Here is a 23,195-nt window from a genome sequence, read left to right as displayed (position 1 = left end):
GTGAATAGATGGATCACTCCACAAACTTTTCTGTAGAGCTTGGTTTGATTGATTTTTTTAATAAGGATTTTGTCATTCAGGCACTCAAGTTCACCTTTTGCTTCAACTTTTAAAGAGGGAGGAGTTGAAGTGTTCAAATTTCTGTTGAAACTCACAAGCTAAGTAATGACTAAACTAATGGGTATATAATTTAGATTATAAGCCCAAAACTGTTTGCTTAGCTATTAACCTCAGTCTAACCTGACCACCAGATTTCAACATCAGTTCTTTTAATCCTAATATTATCTAATTTCCTCTGAGCTCTACTAGTCTGCTTTCATTTCTGTTATAGAGTTGGAGATCCTTGAGATACAGGTTTCCTGCATGTTAGAAGCCAGGCATATAGTCAGTGTTATTTTCTGCCCAGTTCTGTTTCCATTATTTTTTTCCTTAGCATTATCACTTAGGTTTTATGGTCAATAACTTGATTATTTATAGCTTTGCACCTGTTCTTGTTGCAGTTGAAATCAGTGGGTTTAGGCTGAATAATTAATCAAATTGGCTAATGAAAGATGACATCTGTACTTTAAAGGATTTAAATGCTTGGGTAGCCTTTAGGGGATGAGGGAAAATGCCATTCCCTTTCATTTTCCCTTCTATTTGGAGGGGTTAAAGTGACACTGAAGACATAAAACTTGTAATCAGATAAGAAGTGTAAAAAATGTGATATTTTAGCATCCAGCACATGATCAAATAATGTTTTATAGCTCTATTGCAATTGAGGCACTTTGTGTATTTAATTAATCTTTTGTCCTTTGATAAATATTTGGCTGTTAGACAAGTTCTTGGCTATTCAGAGTCTTTCATCTCTGGTATTAATTGAGTGGAATCCATCAGGTCACAATAATTGGCAGACAACAAAGTGACCTCTAAATTCTGGCTTCTGAAACAAGTTAGTTTGTCTTTTCGATTAAAAAAACCCCATGCAGTCAGACTTAACAAAGAGAAAACTGTATGCATATCATATTATGAATTAAAAATCTCTATTACATGGTACACAGATCGTGTTTACTTGTTTGTAAAAATAAAAAAAAATAAATCTCTCCATTATTCCTTACAACTATTTGCTGAAATTTGTGTACTGACCACCAAGAGTGTTCATATATGAGAGGATCATTGCAAAGATCAGACATTTGGGGAAACATCCTGAAGAATGAGGAACGGGTGCCACCCCAAAGATCAAAAATAAAGGGCATTCTGACTGATAACTGAAGAAACATTGGTTGGAGTTCAACATGGTGATGAAAAAAGCAGGTCCTCTCTGCAGCCTTTCTGAGAGTCTTATGGAAAAGTAGTTTCACAGTGTACTGGGAGCTTTGGAAAACAGTAGGTATTGTACTAAAGTTCTATCATGCTGTGTAAGATAGAATGAAAAACCGATCTTTATTGATCAAAATGGATGGAAATAATTATAAACATTATTTGTAAATTATAGTAATGTGTAAATGGTAGAATCATATAAGATTGGTGCAGTGAAATTTGTTGGTTTGCGTTTCTGTTCATTATAGAAGAGACAAAACGATCACTTGATGTCATAGTGAATAGAATTCTGTTTTGCTTTCTTACTCTATGTCAAACCCATTTAAGGAGGGTAATACAGTGTGAAAATAGGTGATAATTAAACATTTGGTTTGTTTTCTGTTTGAAACCAAGAGGTGTACAGTGACAGATGTGTCTCACCTATGTAGAAATAATAAAACAATGCTGAATTGGCAGTCATACATTAGCAAAACAGTTTGACAAAGTAAAGCCTGCAGACTGTTCATCACATTTGTATTTTATAGGGAAAAAAATTGCTTGTCTTCATTTTCTATAGCTGATAGCTGAATAAAAAAAGGTATAAAAATAACATATGCAATTTTCCAAGGTAAAGTGTCTTTATCAACAACACCCAAACACAAAATCTCCCTTAGCATGTCTCCAGTAATAAATTACTGTAAATCAAGTATTAGTGCAATCAATCAGGTTGTTTATAATTGCCAGGTAATTTAGACATTAGCAGCCAAGTAGCAGAAGGAGATTTCTTCATGTGGAAATCTATCACAGATTATATTGCTTTGATTAAAGCAGGGAGATGGTAGATAGAAGCACTGTAGTTAAACATTGATACAATAATGAAAAGCTCTGTATTTTTGCTGATTTTTTTCTAAATAACAGTGGAAAACACAAAGCTTAGTAAAAAGTTTGTAGGCCAAGATTTGTTTCTAAATATGACAAGTAAATCTTACATAGACACTGTGTCAGAGAAGTTAAAGCCTTGTATTGAGTGTCAATATTTGACCAGTTCTCTGGTGAAAAACTAGCAGTAATGAATTCCTGCTATTAGTCTCCCTCCATGTAGGTTACTTTTTTTACTCTAAAGAACTAGTACTTTTTAATGCCTCTGTTCATAGAGAATATTTTACTTCACACATGGCCCCATATTTTGATACCACGGGGAAACCTCTTTCCCCTGCTTTTTTTTTCGTTCTGTCTCTTTTCCTTTGTGTTTGACTATTTCTTTTTTTATGTATTTAATTTTGTAATATTTTCTTCGGTTGTAATTAATATCATCCCTCTTTGCATTTTTTTTTGTTTAATGCCATTTGCAAATACTGTGCTCTCCTTAATCATAATTGTTACCTTGATCGTAACAAGGTATGTCATTATGGTATAGACTAGCAGCTTCTTGATTTTTAAGTTCCTGTGCTTTTTCCCTGTAACTTTTTGAATAAAAAAGTAGTGGCACATTTCACTTGTCCAATATCTATCTTTGCTTCTTTTAATTTTTTACTCTGTTGTCAGTTTTGGATAAAGACAGGCATCACTTGTATCCTATTAGATAAGTGCTACTAGAAATTATAATTTTGGCAGACTTTTTTTATTAATTTATTTTTTTTTCTTCCTTCCATGAGGTATAAGCTGAAGACCATAGGCAGCTAATTGCAGTAGATTTTTTCATGCAGTGTTGTTTGATGCTTGCTGTTGTTCATGTTCTGTTCTTGCATTCAGTGAGGGAAAGGAACTGAATCGAATCTGGACTGAATCCAATGGCTCCTCTTGGCCTACAAGTGCAGAAGAAAACTGGAGCCACTCCCAACCCTCAGTTACTGGTTATCTTAATTGCAGTAGGGACAAGTTCATGTTGCTCCTAGAAAGCAGGAGATATGAACGAGCAAGACTCTTTGGCTGCTGAGAATGGCTTCTTTGTTGTAAGACTCTTGCTCACACTTACATGATGATCTTATGAGATACCAGATTTTAATTTTTTCAGTTTGTCCCTTTATCCTCATTCTCATTAATATTAGGCATTACCAGGAAAAAAAAATAAATATTAAAAAATCCAATCAAAGCTTCTGGCTAGCTTCTTATCTCATGATCAGTCAAGGGCAGCTATGTATCACACATTGTTTGCTGATTTGTGTTGAACTTTTTTCCAAATTCATGACGGCTTCATTTGTCATTTTGGCAATGATTTCTAGGAACTTTTCACTTTTGCTAAGTACAACAAAGTAAATTCTGGCTCTTTATGTGAGCTGTTACAGGAATTGCACTTCTGTCAAGTGAGTATTTAGTTTGTGTGGGTTTTTTACTGTATTCTCTGCATGCCTTTGCTGTGCTTCAAGGTTGGTGTAATGCTGGATTTTTAAATTTTTTTTTGTTTTATGTAATGGTGTATTTCTTCCCATGTTTAAAGCAGTTCTGACCTTGTACATCTGTGCAATACAGAGAAAGTAACTGAATGTTGTTGTTGTGTAACATGGAAGTTGTCCGTGTAATTGCAGGTAAAAGCATCACTATGAAATCCTTGTATTGCAACAGGAAGCAGGGTGTTGACTCATCCTGGCCTGTGGTGGAAATTGGTCTGAGCATCATTAAATTGTAATTAGCATGTTCAGCTCAAAAGGATAGTGGATCAGATTCTGATGTATTTATCATGCTTATTAGCAGCTTATGCTGTAAAAAAGCTCCTACACTCTGTCCAGTGGCACTGTTGTGGAGTAAGATAGTGTAAGACATGAGAAGAAAGGAACCTAGCCCACTAGAGATAACAGTGCAAGAAGCAGCTGTAAGTAACACACTTTTGTATTTTGGTGCTGTGCAGTTGGTTGCATTCCTTCTCAGAGGAAAAAAAGGTGAAGAATAAAATAACATCCTAAAATGTTGAACTCCAAACCTTCTTGCAGTCAAACTAGTGGCATGAGATTTTTATGGTTTTACATGCTGCTATTCTGGCAACAAAGATATTTTAGTTGTGAAATTAGTAACAGAGCATGTGACAAGTAAAGCACCTGTACCTTATTCTTCTGGAAGGTTACCTGACAGCCCGCTAATGTGGGAATTTCTTGATCATTCCTATGTACTTTTCTACCCACATATAAATATGGAATATGATTTCCCTCTGTGCCTCCTTCTCATAGAGAAAAAAGGTGTACAAGTACAAACTGGCCAGGAATCAAGTTGTATGGTCTGTCAGTACATATATTGTCATTATCTTCTTGGCATACATAGTCATAAATAAATATGTAAATATGTATTTGTTTTAATAATTTAGACCCCAACATGTGATACTGTGAAATAGCACTTGAATAATGTGTCAATAGCTGCACTGTGGGAGACAGTCTTATCCTGGTAACTAGGAAAAGAACGAATATATATACATGTCTATACATATTAATACATTTGTAGATAGATATTATATGTGCTTAGATGTTTATATATGTATACACACATGGACGTGACATAGTTGATGTGAATAATATAAACTGCTGTGGCATTCAGAATTTAGTGTTTGTCTCGAACAATCCAAGAGATAAGTGCAAGATATCTGGTGTGTGTCTTGTGACATCTGAGAAAGAACATCTGTTGATGGACTCTTAGGGAGCAGGATGCTCCCCTGCAATAAATTAAACCTGTGGTGTCAGTCGTCTCATCCTCCCCTTCGTTATGCAGAGATCAGCAATTATCCCAAAAAGGACTCAGCAATTATCCCAAAAAGGACTATCTGCAGGCCTTGACTCGGGGCCATACCTACCCCCCCTTCCTATCTCAGAGGAGCACGGAGAAGATAGGAGTTTTTCCTTACTCCGGAAAGAAAAGTGGGGGGGCAGTGGGCAAGAACTGTATAAAAGTCTGGGACTCTATGGGTGCATTGGAAGTACTTTTCCACCAGGAACCACTTCCCCACCGACGACATCGCTGCACCGTGGGTGGTAACTATGCTCTCTCGCTTGCTGTCCTCTATCTCTCTGCTTTCTCCTCTCTTTTCTGTCTCTGTTTTCCTGCCTGTCCTATTCGCTCTAGGGACCTTTGCTTTGTTACTCTAATAAAAGTTTGTTGTGCATGTGACATCTGACCTCATTTGCGTCTTAATTTCACCAGTTGGGATCACCTTTATGAAAAATTGCCACGTGTCCGAATACCGGATCGTGACAACTGTGTATCATACTATATGTATTTTTTAATATTTTATTATTCTTTTTTTTATTATCTTAATTAAGGGTTGCATCCACATTTCAGTCTGTAATATTCCCAGTGGACTTTTCTTCTGTGAGTTGGCACTTTGAACCCAGCTGTATTTTGGTATGGAAAACATTCTGAGTTCCACAATAAAATTATGCATGATGCCCAGTAATTACACAACATGTTTGTGTTAGTTAATTATGGGCACTGTAGTTTTTCTTTATCAGTTAAAGCAAATATTGCGTGCTTTGTGTGGTATAGAATTCCAAGCTTGAGGACTGGGTGCAGATGTGTGAAGCAGCACATTGCACCACAGGGTTGTAAAGGTTAGGACCCACAGAAAAGATAGGCAAAAGATTTTGTGGAAAAAAGGGTGTTTTTGAGGCATGAGTTGGGTGTTTATGTGTGTGACAGAAGTTGTTGCTTAAGATTATGCAGTGAGCTGAGATACCATGATTAGTTCTTTGTATTGTTGTGCACTCTTCAGAGAGATGAAGAGCAATCCATCAGCAAGCTGCCTCGGTCAGACTGAGGAATGCTCAGAGACAGTGCAGAGCAAGAGGAAACTAAAAGAAAGAAACCAGAAAAATAGTTAAAGTGCACTTTGCTACCCAGTAAGACTTATAATCATCAATTGAAAATATAGTGCAAGTCAGAAAGCAACCATCTGTTCTACCACTTTCCTTCTTAGAATGAGAGCCCGAACTGTCCACAGCAGTATTTTAGGAATTTGTTACTACTACCTTGTGTATTCTCTTGCTTTAATAAAAATACAGTTTGATATCAATGTAAGTCACATATGCAAATTGGAAAAAACTGTATCTTTAAGGAAGTTTAACAGTCTTAATTTTTAGCTGATAACTGGAAAACAAACAAACAAACAAACTAAAAATCACACCCCCCAAAAAAAAACAAACAAACACCAAAAAAACAACAGAACAACAACAAAAAAATCGGTTCAAGGTCCCAGCTTTGAGGTGCAAGGAGATTTTTAGGTGGTGGTTTACTGAAACAAATAAAGATATTTACATATAATTTTATTTTTAATTATTTTAATTTCTTATTACAGCCAGAGTTGGTTTCTTGGGATGATGTGTCGGGACAGGCACACATAACATTCGTCTCAAAGCAGTCTCATCAATGTGTCATCATTTGAAATTTCATGGTTTTATTTCTTCTATCTTCCCCTCATAATTTATATTGAAGGTTGAATTCCATTTTCAACCTTGTGAATGATATTGGTAAAACTGAATTCTTAGGAAATTTTTAAGCACAGACTGGCTTTTCTTAATATTCCAGTGGAAAAGTTACAGAAACTTGTTTCTCTACTATTGCTATTTTAAAGAGGTACTTGGATGAGTGTTTACAGGATGTAACTCCAAGATAGAAGACATGAAATATTGGTGGCTCAGACTGTCTGGAAGTAAGGAGGGGCATTCCAGTGTGGTTTTTGGACTATGTAATATGACATGCAACCTGAAAATCTTATACCTGTTGTGGCCTGGAGGAGTATTGAAGGAAATGTTTTGCTGTTTTGTTGACTGGAAGAAAGAGTCTGAAAATTTTAGCAGATCTCTGAATATTTTCATTTTACTTTATTGAAGGGCCAGAACTCTCTATGTATAAGTTTTGAAAACTCACTCAGAGAGATCAAGAACCCTAATTATAGATATTAAGTAATTTCTGATGAGAAATGTAAATTCTACAAGGCAGATGCTACTTCCTTTGAAATAATCTGTTTGGAATGACATGATAAGACATTTCCCTGATGCACAAAACTATTTATAGATGTTTGAACATACATTTATTTGGGTATAACCTTTCAAATGTAAATTAATATTGATTGTGTGGGAAAAAAATATCTTTTTCTTACCATTTAGCAACTTGTAGGAAAAACATTCTTCAATAAAGGTAGTTTCTCTTCACTTACAGTAGGAAAGGGAATCAGTTATTCTTAACAATGTGAATACTTTGTAAAGATAAACTACTAAAATAGAAGCACATAGATGTTATTCAAGAACACATTTCAAAAGAGATTTTGCCAAAGCTGTTCGTTCTTTGTATGAGCAGTCATGGAAGTTCAGTGTGAACCTGAATGAAGAATTCTGTCTTCGATATATGCACAGTTATTCAGTACAACATTTTGTGTTTTATTCATATGCTCTTCAGGCTAAATCACTGTGAAATACCCAGATGTGGAAATTATTATTAAATCTATTTATTTTTCCAAAAACTGTAGAGCCAGCACTCTTTCTCTCAACTTAGACCATTCAGTTTATGAGTTAGTATTTTCCAGAAAGTGGATGCTGAGAGTTTTCAGCTAGAGAGTTGTTGAGCTTATTGTAGCTAAAGTGAAGGAGGTATGTGCCATAGTAAAGAATGAATCATATAAAAAGCCTAGAGATCTGTAGTCATGAAACCTGTTCTGGAAATGCGTCTTGGCTGACAGATGATTAAAATAAGAGTACTCAAGTTCACTACACTGTCAGAAAATACAGAGTATTTCTTTAGTCCAAGTGGTGGAGGATAAAGGTTGCATAATCTTAGCAAGGAGTTTATTTCTAAGCGCTGAAGGGGGAATTAATTTCATGGGTCCATAACTTCTGCTATTTTGAGGTCAAAGCAGAGATTCTCTGAACCAGCATATCTAAAGCGTATTTTCTGTGGATATAAATTAAGACAATTGAAGCTTTATTTAATGTTTTCTGAAAAGGATAGGCAATTATTCATTTATTACCAAAGCTACAGTGAATAATATATCACAGGAGTAATATTCAAATCATAGAATACTTCAGGTCAGAAGGAATAATTTGGTTCACTTCCCTATTCAAAGTGGTGCCAACCTCAAGGACAAGATGTAATAAATGAGTGCATAACTTGGATAATTATTTTTTTTATTCTTCTTCCTAAACAAAAAGAAACTCTGGCACAGAAACCCATAGGTGCTGAAGTCCTGAGAATTAACTAATATGGTGGAATAAAAGGGAGACTGATATATGGTCAGGAAGTTCAGTGATGCTGGTTTTTAGAGAGCAAGTCTGTGCCAGTGAAGACAAAGTAAAAAGAGAGATAAATTCAGTGTATTAATATTTGCAGTGCAAAAAATTGATGATACTGAGGGATAGAACAAAAACATAAGCTACCACTAGTCTGAAGGAAGAGACCTACACCAGGTATATGAAACAACAAGTAGGTTTGAAACTATTTTCATATGGATATGCTTACTGGGTTGAGATTGAATCAGCTTTTTTAGTATGGAAATATCAGTGTTTTTTCCTAAATGTTTGCCAACAAATTGCCTGAGGTGTCTTTTTGGTCATTTTTGCCACTGCAAAACTGTTCTGTGCTACTTCTTATTGGGCAAATACTGACTTCTAGACTGGACACATGCATTAATGGAGTAGGAAATTTAGCCTTTTTTAATTGGCAGCTTCTTTATTTTTCTATAGTTCTTTAAATGAAGAATCAGTAGAGATGGGTCATAGTCAAGTTGAAAGACCTTTATGGGCATGTGCGCATTAAATTATTATTGTACGTGCCTGCTGCAGTGATGCATGCAGTGCAGATAAAGCTGCACAGGTGAAAGTTCTACTTTGGGTTTTGTCCCCATGCTCCCCCAAGTAGGCTATAACAAACCTGCACAAATGGTATCTAGTTCAACCCCTTCTGGGTGAGAATCCATCTGGTTCATACAAATATTTCACCTGAGTGTTTGAACCTATGATCTCAGTGCTGAAAAAAATATTTCCATTGACCTCCAGAAGATACAGATGTTTACCAAGGGGAACCAGGGGCACTGTTTCTGAAATATCTTTTACCTTTTTCTTTTACCTAAAATTTCTTTAACCTTCATTTACATTGTAAATGTAAACATTTACATTGTAAATGAAGATGAATATGTTGTTGGGGCAGTGTAAATACTGAACACATTCTTGAACCACTGCTTTGGTTCCTCCTCTGGATTACCAGAAAAACAAACCCATTGTGCTACAGCAAAGTAGCTATTCGACATATACTTTATTAATGGATCTCAGCCTATGGTGTTGGCTTGTGTCTATGTAGTTTTTTTCATGAGCGAGAGGGAATGGAGGAATATGTGGTAAATTGAACTATATCTGTGGCAGTTCATAATTTCTTGTTCTGAGAACATGTTTGGGCAGGAATTCATCTAGTACTGTTTTAATTTTTCTGAAGGGATTAATTCAACTTTTTGAGAAGGCATGTGTCCAGTGTAACTAGGTGGATTTTACTTTTTGTCACGAAACATTCATCATCATACAAGAGTACCAGTTTTCATGAGGAGCTGTGATACATTAATCTTTCATTCAAAATGTTAAAAAAACCCTGCAAAAAAAACCACCCTGTAATGAAGTTCTAAATTAGTTTCTTCTAGAAGTTTTTTCAACTTTTACTGATGTAATTCACATTAATATTGTAATGGTTTATTTGTTGTTTGTTCCAGAGTACAGTCAGTACCCAAAATGAAGAAAAGGAGAGGGAGAGAAACTCTGTACACTCACAAGAAGAGTAGAACTTCTTAAGTAGAATTCAAATGACATAACTTTTTTAATCTTTTAATTTTGGTTTCCAGAGTGACAAATCCCCAGGGCGTTCCACAAGTCGATCAAGTAACATTTCAAAGGTATGTGAAATCTATTTCTTCTGTATAGAATTTAAAGGAAATTAAGTTTATCAAATATAAGACAGAATTTTATCCCATTTAACCATATATGCATATTGTGATGTTATCTTTTTGCTGCCTAACATTATGGTTACTGTGCAAATCTGCCCTAAAGTATAAACATACTATTAGTCATTACTGTACTATGTGTAACAGTAAGTAAATAAGTTGCATTTCTTGCACCTGCTTTCCACAACTGCTTAACATTACATTAAGACGATGGCCTAAGACAGAATTACTGCTTGATTTTTTTGCCCCTGCTCTACCCAAATAATAACTGCAATGTGTAAAGCTCTTTTACTGGGATTTAAGGTTCACTGAAGCCAGGACTTTATATCTAGATGCTTTTTTTTTTTTTTTCTAGGAGACAGAAAAGGTAATCCTTGGGAAATGGCAAAATGTGATTTGTAGTGGGGTTCTTTGTTTTTAACCCCATTTTTTCTGTATCTTTTTGTTCAGATGTGGCTGAAATCTATGCCAAAATGCCAGGATATAAACAGGAGGTAAAAGATAAAATCAAGAATTATTTGAATCACAGCCGAAACCTCTGCCATGTATTATATTTTTATCTAAAGATTAAGTATTTTGCATTCAGTGCAAGCTCAGTATCCTTAAGCCCCTTCTCCACTGTCTGTGGGGTACACACCATAAAACCATTTTCTTCTCAGAGCCATAAAAAAAACCCCAAACTGTGACTATTGTTGTTTGTTGTTGTTTTTTTTTTATTAAGGAAACTAATTATATGTTTGGTTTTGCTCTTTTGCATTAATAAGGAAAAAAAAAATGCAGGGAAAAACATATAGAATATATCTAGCCTGTTGTATGCTATGGCTGAATCTCTTCCTGACATAGAAGCTTGATCATAGTGAGTTGCATGTATTATTTTCAGTAGAGTTTGAAATCTACGTGTATGGTTATATTAGTATTATTATTGTTGTTGTTGTTGTTGTTGTTATTATTATTATTATATGCAGCTCAGGGTGGCCTTCTAGAGAGCAAGATATTGTGGGGGACCATGTCAAAGGCCTTGCAGAAGTCCAAATAAACAACATCCGTAGCTGTTCCCTTGTCCACTGATGTAGTCACTTCATCAATGAAGGCCATTAGGTTGCTCAGGCAGGACTTGCCCTTGGTGAAGTCATGCTGGCTGTCTTGAATCACAAATCAGTATAATAGGTTATACTGGGGACTAGGGTGTGTTTCATATTATCTTGCAGTGACAGAATTAAACCCTGGTTACTAACTATGGCTTTCAAAACCTATCTACTGCAATATTTATAAATATAAACATAAAAATATTGGAAGTGTGAGGTGTGAAGCAGCCTTGCTATGTTTCACTTTTTTTTTTTTTTAACCCTTACTTTACTGTCTCCAACCCATTTCCCATGGTGTTGGTAGCAGAGCCAACTTCTTTGTAAGAGACAGGCTTGTTTTGGATTTCAGAATTATGTGGGTGTGTTTAAATATACATAAATTACAAATTTTACCTTGTTCAGTAGCTGTTTGCTGCTGCTTGGTTCTGTGCAGCATAAACTTTTTAAAAATAAACTTATTATTTATATCTTCTTAAATATTTGCATAATTTAAGACTATTGCTAGTCTGAGAAGGATCTGGTGGATTCATTTTTCTGTTATGGTTAACCAGTGGAACAAATCTTCTGTTTGAATTACAGCCTGTAGAGGTTATGCTTAGATGTTTTTCTGAGGCCGCCTGGTTATGTTAGAATGCTTTCTGGAAGAAATATTTCTAACACATGGTAATTATCTTTCTACATGTTAATTATGATTCAAGAGCTCCTTAGAGAAGGATGCTCTCTCAACAGTAAGATTTGCAATTCTCTGATGAGAACTTTGGGCTTATTTTTCAGTGCAGAGAAGCTCAGGCTTGGAGCAAATTGCCTGATTTTGTTTTGGCTCAATTGCTTCTCAAAAGCCTGAAGCAGGTGTTAGAACACTTTTTATTTACAAGTCTCTGAAGAATCTATCCAATAAAACTCTGCTGAGTTACATCAGGAATTAGTGAGGTGAACATTTTGAAAGATTCAGTGTAATAATATCCATTGGTCTAATTTAGAATATGAAAAACAACAGAGAAAGGAAAGAAGGATTAACAATTGATTTTCCTACATGTTTTTGCAATTTTTATACTGATTTCTTATGTCAGGTTGGGTTCCTCTCAGTAAGACAGAAACAAAATCCAAAAGGCACCAGCATGTCAAAGTACTGCCTGCTAAAGTGTTAGATGACAAGTTTGTTGTTGCAAATTTTTTTATTATTGTTCTGAGCTACTCAGTTTTTATTTTGAAATATATTTCGCTAATTATCAATTAATGTAATATAATATTTTCTCCTTTTGAATGATACATTTCTGGTTTGTCTCTTCCATTCAGATTGATTTCTCTTTCACATTCATGTTTATTCTCTAATTTTTCAACCTCTCTCAGTAAGAGGTGAATGTATGAAGAGTCCTGTGTCACAGTTTGGGTGATGTACACAACTTGAAGCAGAGCTCACTATTACACACTCTGCATTTTTTTTTTAATGGGTAAAACATACCACCCTGTGATACCAAGAGAAAATGCATATCTTCTATCTGAATTAGTGTAAGCACAAATGATAGGTTTCATGGTAGAAAAAGCATAATGGGTCTTAAATGCTCCTTTAAAAAAAAATTCATACCATGGGTTTTTATAGCTTTAAGGAGGATTGCAGTATCTATTGTATGACTGAATCCTAAAGAGCAATTCTATGATTTCTTGCATTTTGCTACAGGGAACTGCACTACTGCAAGTCAATCCACATTTGTTATTCTTATTTGTTATTTTTTGCCAATTTCGCACTCATCATAAATGAGGATTCTCTTCCAGATTGATGCTTTCTTTTTTTTTTTTTTTTTTCAAGGAACTATGTTGCTCTATCCTTTCCAACTGTAGACTCTAGATTGCTGTAAAGAGCAACTGAGAGAAAACGTAGAGCTTTCAAAAAAGAAAATAATCTAAGAAAAAACAAGTCCTTGCTCTTGCACAGAGTAAAATGTCAGCCTTCAAAAGGGCTGTTACAGTGAACAATACCATGTATACAAAACAAGCATTAAAATATGAGTGTAAGTGCTACGCAAGTCATTTAAATTATTATTCTTGCTCATAAACAGGAACATTAATATCAAAGGTGAACACTAACCTGGCACTTAACTCTCATTATGATTCTATTACTGTAAAAAACAATGGCACAAAGTAAACAGTTAGTGAAGAGTATTTTGTTCATCCAAACATAAAGCAAAGAAAGGCAAAAACTGAATTTAGATACAATGGTGTAATGACTTTTTTTCCTCTTAGATGTAAATGTTTCATTTCTTTGTCTAGAGAACACTTTGTGGCTTGTCTGTATAATGTATTCTTTATTTACAATAAGCTTAGCAAAAGGCATGGCTATAGAATTTACCTCAGTCTGCCTGATATTTGAACTTCTGAAAAAAATTGCATTAAATACATACCAGTTCCAGGGGACAACCGCTAGAAAATAATACATTTTCAATTTATTCTTGGACACAATTGACCTGTTTAAAACTCACCTTCTAATGAGAGGGAAGAGAGACGAAATATGTAAGTGTATAAAATGCTACATACAGTTGCACAGATTCTGTTTCATTAAATCACAGTTCTTACCAGCAGTTTGGTGTATACTTGAATGTGCCACATTGCACACAGCCAGATAAAATTGCATATATGTTTGGAATGTGTGAAGTACCGTAAGCTTTATGTGTTTATACAAGCTCACTTTGTGTGTAATGCATATATATAATTTCCACTTCTTTAAAGACATCCCTGAGTTATCTGTGTACTACTGCCCTGTCTCATTCATAGCCCATCAGGCCAAAGGAAGGATGTGATGAGTGTGTGCACTGACATACATATGTACTGGTGGGAGAATGGCAGGAATGTCATATGACTGAAAGCTGTTTAGAGTTTATATAAATATTTTGAGTCTTTTAAGTCTTGCAGATAAAGGGATATGTGGAAACATGCCCTCTTTGGACAAGAAAGTCTAAATTAGGTTCTCTGAATGCTGATGCTAACTACCATTGAACTAAAAGATTACAAAATCCAATAACAAGTAAAGTTTGTGCTTTGTGCTTCACATTTTCTACAGGCTAAATTACATTTAGCTCCTTCCAGACAGTCAAAAGCTGCTGGTCTCAGGGCTCTGCAACTTTTGTGTGAAGACCAGCACAACCTTTATTTCGATCACCTACCTCAGTATATATTTGTTTAGGAAGTACCTAACATTTTGATTAACAAAGTATACAGTTCCTAGAAAGATGCGTCCTTGAAGAGAATCATGAATAGAAAACACTGCATTGTCACAGTACAAAAACTTTTTTGAAGTATAATCAATCTGATGATTCAAAGCTTAGCTATCAGTACTTCCATGGCTTTAGAAAGAGTGGATTTTTTCGTAGAACCTCTAACTTTAAAATTAAGATAGATCAGTAAGACAGGAGAAAAGAAATTAAAAAGCTTATTGAACCTACAAGTCAAAGTTGTAATTACTTTTGTTGGTTTCATTTTTTAAATAGTAGGTTAGAGTTGCCACTGGCGATTTTGATTTTACTTTAATGGAAAGTAAAAAAAAAAAAAAAAAAACACCACAAAAAAACCCACTAAATTTTTATTTTACTTTAAATGGAAAGAAATCAGTGATTTAGATTTCAAACCATTTTATAACAGGATCATATTGTCTTTCAAAGGTGCTGAATGGTATTGTTCCGCAGAATCATAAGAATCATATCCTCTCCTTTCTTCTGTGTTACTTTTCCCTTCATTCCTTCTTTTCAGAGGTGTGGGGAAAGAGGAGAGGAGAGAAAGAAGAGGGTTGGGGAAGAAATGTGCAAGAAAATAGTTTACAAAAATAAATTCTGTGAGAGGAAATGTAGCAGAAATTGAGTTAACAATGCAACGGTTGCTGTAAAGCCATGATCTGAGTGCAAAGCAGGAACTCCACCATAAAGGAACAAAAAAAAAAGGGGGAAAAAAACCCAACAAAACCAGGAGGAAAGCCTCCTCTCCCAAACCTATGTACATAAGTTCCAGTTGCCATCGAGACACACTTTATAAGATACACCTGACTCAGTGCTTTTGATCTTTTTAGACCTAGGAAATTAGGCATATAAAAGTTTATAAAGATGGATGTTTTCCATAAAAAGCTGCATTTTTTTACAAAGCAGAAATTTTCAGATTAAAATACACAGGCTGGATTTCTTGCTGAGCTCACTGCTATGCAAACTGCTTTAATTTTCTATGGTATCCATTCCTTGGTATGCCATTATCTTAATAGGATAGAGTTTCAGCTTTTTCACTATATTGGCTGGTGGAATCTGGAGAATTTCGTCATGCATCACTGATATAAAGCATACTTAGTAGGAGAACAAAGCATTAGTCATATTTCCTGTCTGCTCTATCATCCCTCCCTTTCCTACATCTTTCTGCTTCAGCAGTGTGGTAAGCTGAGCACCTTTTGGAAATGCCTTCTGTGGTGTACAGACCATCTTCTCTTCCCCCACCTAAGACTAAACAACCGTGACACCTTTCTTATTCAGAAAAGAGGCATCAGAGAATTAATTAGCCTTCCTGGTGGTATCTCTGAGGCCATTTATAGCAGCTGTCCATTACATCTGATTTGTTCTTGTAACTCCAGTGAAATAGGAATGCTTTGCACTTGTGGAACGTGTTTTTACTCAGCTTTTCGGTGAAGTCAAAGCCCTTCTTACGAAGTTTCACCTGGCTCATGTTCTTGGACTAGTTTCAATATGCAGTATTAAGCAATAGATGGGCAGTGAGGACTCTCATTTTTTATTATCTGGAAAATTCTATGAGATTCTGAAAACAAAAATAAAGGAAATCTTTATTTGAAATTCTTATTGTTTTCATCAATTGAACTTAATTCTGTGCCATTTCTCTCTTAGCTGCAGGCTTTTAACATGGGCATGTGTTTGTGAAATTCAAGTCCTCTTGTGTCGTATACATGGTTATCATCTTGTTTGTCCTGAAAACTCTGTATTTACCAGTACTCTGTTTGAAAAGCATACTACCAAATTCTATTGAACATATAAAAAATAATTATGGATAAGTGCCCTGTTATGTCACTTGATTAAATTGCCTATCCTTGATGAGAAAGTTCTAAACTGATGAAGACAGCAGAATGTGGTGAGTGGGGAATTTCTCACTATTAGTAATGTTTTTGAAATGCCAAACCTAATCAGCTGGAGTTGGCTTTATCCCTCAAGCATCTTCCTTGTATTGATGATGTAGAGAAATGGGCTGCCTTGCTTAGAAATTAGTTGTCGGACAACTTTTTTATTTACTACTTTGGTATAGAAATCACTTAATGGGTTCATTTTACTATTAAAAGCTATTTAAAAGTAGATAAAAATCAAAATTTGTATTTAAAAGTTGTAGAAACTGGTTGTATGAAACTTGCTTACAGATAAGAATCTGAACTACCCTATGTATAACTTGGCATGTTGGAATTTCTTGCTTTGTTTTTGAAGACTGAATTGGTACATAGGCTTTTTGCCTGCCCAGATGTCGGATTTGCTCCTGATAGGGATTGGGTAAACAATCAAAAAAGCATTAGAGGTTTTTTAAGAATATGATGTACATTATTTTAGAAGGAAATAAACCTTGCTCTAAGTTACGTGCAACTAAACATAACATCTTTATGTCAGAGCAGGGGAACTAGAAAATAAATTTGTCTGAGCAGGGCTGAAACAGTCCAGACCACTTTACAGCTGAGAGTGAAATGAAAGACTTAAGCAATCAAACTGGTAATGTAATTTTTATTTTAAAATAATTAGATTTCCACCTGTCTCCTGTCCCAAATAATAAGTGTAAAAGCTTTTCAAGGAATTTGTTTTAATGTTTGGCTTGATTCCAGCCGTCTTAAGAGCAGTCTAGCTGACTTCCTGCTTTAATAGCTGCTGAAAGTTTCTTTAATTTATGCAGACCTGCTTACAGTTGCTGGGCCAGCTTAGCCGTTCTCCTTATCCCTTCATAGGGTAATGCTTGTGGCAAGGTGACATCAGTCTTGTCTGTATCGCATGGCGATGGCCTTGAGCACTGTGTACGATCGAGCCAGATCTCTATAGTGCACAGATCCTGCAAGGGGCAATGGTACAATCCTGCAGCTGTGAGGAGAGAAAGAAATGGAGACTATGCACAAGGAATGAGTGCAGGAGTTCACACTTGACTCTAGAGCTGATGTCTTCAGCAGTCCTTCATCTGGGGTTTAGTCTGGAGGGATGTTTTTTTTGACATAGCAGAAGCATTCAGCCCAACAATGTGGCTCTGGTGCTGGTGTCTGCATCTTTCCTCATCAAGTAGCTGCACAAATGGTTTAAGGTATGCCTAATCCCTTCAACCTAATCCTAGAGGCTGATGTGGAAAAGGATTATATACCCAATCGTATAGATGTCCTCTGTTTCTAACATGTATGTAAAACTGATTCATATCCCTTCACAGTATGTGTTATTGAAATGTTGCATTTGTAGAAAGAGACGTGAAATACAACAGTTTATTTCACTGATACTTGTCCTTTTTTTCCAGCATTAGGCTGCAGTCATTCCAGTTTTTCTTCTCTGTCTGGTGGCATTGAAAAACTGTTTGAACATTGAGCCCAGAAGCTTTATCAATTAAATTTCTCATTTTTTTTCTTAATTTTCATACCACTAAAGTTTCATTTCATGGAACTTAGTAGTAAAGAATTAGTAATATTTTTGGTGTTGTGACATTAGCTTATCAAGAGATAAAAAAGATTACTTGAATTCTGAAAGCTAGGAGATTATTTTTATGCAAAAGCACTGTTCTTAAGTCTCAGCTGGCATACCATTAAAAATAAAAATGCATAGAGTGGTGACTGATGTTTCTAAAAGATCAAAGCATGAAACATAATGGGTAGGAAGAACATTGAATAGAAGTGAAGTGTCAGGAGGTACTTGCTATATTTATTTATTTTTTTGCTTGAACTATTAATCTTCAAACTAACACCACAAAAAAAAAAAAAAGTCTGTAAAAGGTGAGCTAGAAATAATTTTAATTATAGGCTCTGCCTGTGACTGAATTTGGTTTGCTAGTACAAAAGCTTGAGGTGACAGCCTTTACATCTTTGTATTATATGTACCCTTGCTTAATAATAATTCTTCCCCACAGCTAGTGCATGATCTTGTGGAACTCTTAAACTTGCAGTAATTTGTCTCCAGTTGGTATTGGTGCTCACAGTGGGATACAGTTGCATACTGTAAGATAATGCCCTTATCAGCTAAAGGAAGGCCATAGCATTAAGGATTACTTGTATTGAACCCTCTTCCTGTGATACTATACCTTGTGAGTGATCCTGAAGAATCACAATGCCTTGGATTTAAATTCAGATTCTGTACAGCTATGCTGCCAGTAGATTGTGAGGCAGATTGAAATGGTTTGCTGTTAACACCATCAACATTTATTTTTCAGTGGTAGTGTTGAGCAATTGAGTCTGCAATTTGTAGCAACAACCATATAAGCAAAATGTAACATAGTAAATGAGTTTTATATCTGTCCTGCTGCTTGGGAATGTGATCAGCTCTGTAGAGATGCAGCCTGCACTTTGGTCTTCTCATGCTCATCAGTTTAACATATATGAGCTCTTCGCAAAATCTGATTGCCTTGAAAGCCTTTTAAAACATACTTTAATTTTCTTGCTGTGCTGTCAGTCCACTTAACATAGGTTAGCTTTGTGCTCTTCATCACTCAGCATAATGTCAATGCACTTCACTCCATTTTGAAAAGAATCATCGTGGTTGTTTGATTGCATGAAGTAAAAACATCTTCTCCCATCAGACATTTGCAGTAGATCAAAACCAAATTGAAAATTCAAATGTTGAAAGCTGCTTCCTTAAACAGTGACAAAAAGTAGTCATGAGCAAATGAGAGCTGAAACACTTCAGTCGTACTTAGTTCCACAAATAGGTTTTGCTTTTGGTCAGGCTTCCTGTATTTTGTGAGCTTGCATGTGTTCAACAGTGTGCTATGAACAGCAGCAACAGTTGCTTTAATTTTGTCATCATGTGGCAAAGCAGCAAAATATCTGCAATGTATTTCATGGACAAAGATTCCAAACTGTCTAACTTATTTCAACAGGCAAGCAGTCCTACAACAGGAACAGCTCCCAGGAGTCAGTCACGGTTGTCTGTCTGCCCTTCCACTCAGGACATTTGTAGGTATGTATCGAGAAAAATATACTCTAATCTGGCTGATGCTGGTTATTTGTTGTCTTTATTAAATAATCTGTAGCTCTTGCTTCTGCTTAACACTATTAATCATTTACATAGACTTCAGTTTTCTTTTAATCTCTGTTTTGGTTCTGTTTTGCTTTTCAGTCTCATGTCTTTCTATTAAAATTCGTGTTCTCATTTTCATCCTTTTTTTTCTGATTTCTCTCTCCTTCCACCCATCCTTGCCATTTCCATCCCTTTCCTTTGCTTACTGCTTTGTCTAGATCTACTGCTTTGCATGATTTGTCAGAAGATGAGCTTGAACATGCAACCCCTGTCATGGTGCTGACCCCTTCTAATAGGGAGTCTGGTAAGAAACAAGTAAAACGAAGGTTTAGGCGGAAAAAAGAGACTGGAGACAATGGTGAGCATACTGAAAAGCAAGGAAAGGGGAAAGACTGTAAATTACAACCTAAACCAGAGAGATCGAGCTGGAATGCGTCTGATTCATCATCATCTTCGGATGAGAGTCAGTGGGCTCAGGATAGGAGGAGAGCAAGAGAAAAGGCCAGAATGCCCAGGAGGGGGAGAAGGAACAATAGATCATGTACTAAGGAGGATGAGTCCTCAAAAAGTAACGCTGTTGAACTTGTCACCCTGGGGACAACGGGGAAAAAGAAGCAAGAAGTATCTGACCCCGAGAATCCTACTTTAAATCACCGCAGAAGAAGGGCTCCAAGGCTTAAGGAATCACAGTCTTCAGCATCATCTCAGGAAGCAAGGATTTCCTCAAGGAAATGTGGGAAAAGCAAAGGCAAAAGCTACTACAGAGATCGGCAGCCTACCATTAGACACAGTAGAGATTCAAAGGACTGCTTTGCAGAGACAGGCTCCAGCAGTGATGCTCTGGCAGTCCCAGATAACAGGGCACCTGCTGGGACAGGGCCCCATCTGACTGATGCTGTTCAGAAGCCTCCAGTGTTGTATGATGACTTGTCTGATGATTTTGAAGTATGCAGGTTAGTCCCTAATAAGAAAAGTTTACCATTCTTAAAAGGAATTTCTCACTGCTGTGGGCTGAGTGCCCATTCTCTTGACTGCTTTCTGTCACTGTTTCTCAGTAGTAACCTGCTAGGCAGGCCATAAGAAGTAACACAAAACCTCTGCTACAGAGAAGTTACCATATCTCTATCTGAAAACATACTTCTCTAATTTATAAATGGTAATCCTACAAGGGAACCAAGTGTTTTCCTTAGCTTGATTTTTTTTCATGATGAGGGACATGCCATGTCCTCTGGTAGAATATCACTTTTAAATCTTCAGTCAGAGGCAGAGAATAAGGCCCAGGTGCCAGATAATACAATGGGATATGGAGTTTTTCATTCTCAAGTGATCAGTTCAAATCCAGCTTTGGTCCCTCTTTTTCATTTTTTATAAACTTATATGAAAAAAAAAAATGTTTGCTGTGGTAATGGTGGCTTTAGAGGACACTGAATCAAAACCAGTCTTATGGACAGTGCCAGCAAAACACCCCCTCTGGACACTGCTAAACACCTCTACACTGTGAATGTGTAGGGACTGTTACTGTGGTACCCATCACAAGGATTGGAACAATAAAAAAGGGTGATAGTGGAGAATAAGCATTAAAATAAGCTTTGGGGAAGAAAAATGAATGCAGACAATTCTCTTTAGTCCAGAGATTCAGGCTTCTAACAGTCTGAGACTGTTAGTGTGAAGTGCAGTATGAGAGGGTGAGCATTTTTCTCTGGAAATGAGAGCAAGCTGGCCACTTGTGAGCTGATGTCTGAATTTGGAGTAGACAGCTGGGTGGACTAGGGTTACTTAATTTAGTGGTAAATGAAAATGCACCATCCTGTAAGTTTAACAGAACTGAAACTACTTGGGGTTTTTTTTGTTATTGGTTTTTTTTCCTCTGCTCAGATGTGTGAGCCAGTGTTGAATCTCATCTGTAAAGTGTAAATGAGGATCAGGCTTAGTTTCTTAATATGGGAACCCAAAACTTCTCACTTTTCTTTGCTGGGAAGAAATTTGCATGGAAATGTAAACAAAGGCAGAATGAGGAAGTTCATGATGCCACATCATGTGGTTCCACAGTATACTTAAACCTAGTATCACACTACAAAGATCCTAGTTTTAAAAAGAAAGAAATAATCTGCAGGCATCGTGCTTTTTTTCACAGCAGGAGATCTAATGCCTCTAGTGCTGTGCACTCCTTGTTACACTTACAAAGTGAGAACAGACATTTCAGTTGTCTGATCAGTGTCTGCCATCATAATTTTAAGTTTTACTTCAGAGTAAAGTCCAGATGTGCTTGTACAACAGGTCCACAGGTCCCTTGGCTTGGGACCTTCTCCCGTGACAGAAATACAAACAGCAGCAGTGGTAAATATTTTATATGTTTTTTAATCACTTGAAGGCTGTCTACTTGGTATAATCCAGAGATGTGCACAGATAACTACTTCAACATTTTCAGTTGTTCTTAATTTCTGAACCATTAACCCTAAGGAGGCACAGAATATATATATATACACACACACACATATATATATATCTCTCTATATAAACATAAATAGGGGGCATTTAATAATTTTTAACTGAATATGAGCTATCCAAATACTTAAATTATTTCAGTGTAAGTCTTTATACAGGCTTAACTAAACCAAGTAAAAAAAAGAAAAAAAATTTTTAAAAAAGGAGAGAGAAATTAAAGTCAAAGTTTTTTAATTGTCTCATGTAGAGTAATCCTAACTGTTGCCTAAGACTGCAAACTTTTTGGTTTCAGATGGAAAGCAGACTCCACGTTTTTCTCTGTCTTCTCAACCTATTCAATTTTATTATCATTATTCTGGCACTTTTTGCAAGACTTGGATGTTGTCTCAAGGATGGACTTTTTTGATGTGCATGCAGACTTTTCAGCTAGACTCTTGTTTAGCTGAGAGAGGTTAAAAACTTTTTATAAGTATGTGCTCCTGGGTTCACTGTCAGCAGAAATGCTCTTGGAACAACCAAAGTAAAATTCAAAACAGTTGGTAACTTGCCCCATCATGAAAAAATTTTCAAGACAGTCATAATTGCATTTATCATCATGTCAGGAATTGGTTGTTATTACTGGATGTATCGTAGTGATGATAATACATCTAAGAAAGCATTAAAAAATAAAAAGCATGTACATTTTTCATAGTTGGTAAGTCAATCAATTTGCAGAAAGCTGAAGAAAAAGGAAGGCATGTTTTTTACTACAGATTTGGTATAAACTATATTTTCTGTTTTTCAGGGCAGGTCCATACACTGAATTGACTCATGATCTATAGTATGTTTTTCTTCAGATTCATAATCTTGCTTCTGAAACAAACAAAAAATTTCAGTGCAGATGTGCACATATACACTAACCATTTTTTCTGCATAAGACAAAGAAGAAGGTTTTTTACTGATGTTTATTCTAAAACTGAAATGAACATACCTGGTTGTGAGGTGAAAAATTTGTATTATGCAGATGTTTCTTCCAGCTTTTCTTCCTAAGTATTCATGTCTTCTAGTTGGTGTGACAAAACTGGCTGAGAGGAATGGCTCTCACCTGGATGGAATTGCATAGAAACAAAGGAGGAATGGAGATCTTGAACGTCTCCTGGTGCGAGTTACTTTGTCTATAAGTGTTTGGTTAGGCGCCTTTTTCCTTCCTCATGCATTGCTGGCAGTGAAACACATTTATATATGCACATAAGGCTATAAGCAGTTCCCTCAATGTGCATTTAGCTGCATGAGCAGGAA

The 23,195-nt window shown here is 36.0% G+C and overlaps 1 protein-coding gene across 1 annotated transcript in view; it reads left to right on the top strand.

The window, feature by feature from the left end:
• The window catches only part of MARCH1 (membrane-associated ring finger (C3HC4) 1, E3 ubiquitin protein ligase), an 84,163-nt gene that overhangs the window by 31,257 nt on the left and 29,711 nt on the right, over positions 1-23,195 (top strand). The window contains exons 2-3 of the mRNA XM_009995926.1: positions 10,073-10,123; positions 19,333-19,412. Of these exons, the coding sequence (XP_009994228.1) occupies positions 10,073-10,123; positions 19,333-19,412 (131 nt within the window). The remainder of the gene's footprint in view (positions 1-10,072; positions 10,124-19,332; positions 19,413-23,195) is intronic.

Source organism: Chaetura pelagica, unplaced genomic scaffold, assembly GCF_000747805.2.
Source record: "Chaetura pelagica isolate M959 unplaced genomic scaffold, ChaPel_1.0 scaffold142, whole genome shotgun sequence".
NCBI lineage: Eukaryota > Metazoa > Chordata > Aves > Apodiformes > Apodidae > Chaetura > Chaetura pelagica.
The sequence above is the reverse complement of the archived record's forward strand: the minus strand, read 5'-3'. Positions and strand labels throughout refer to the sequence as shown.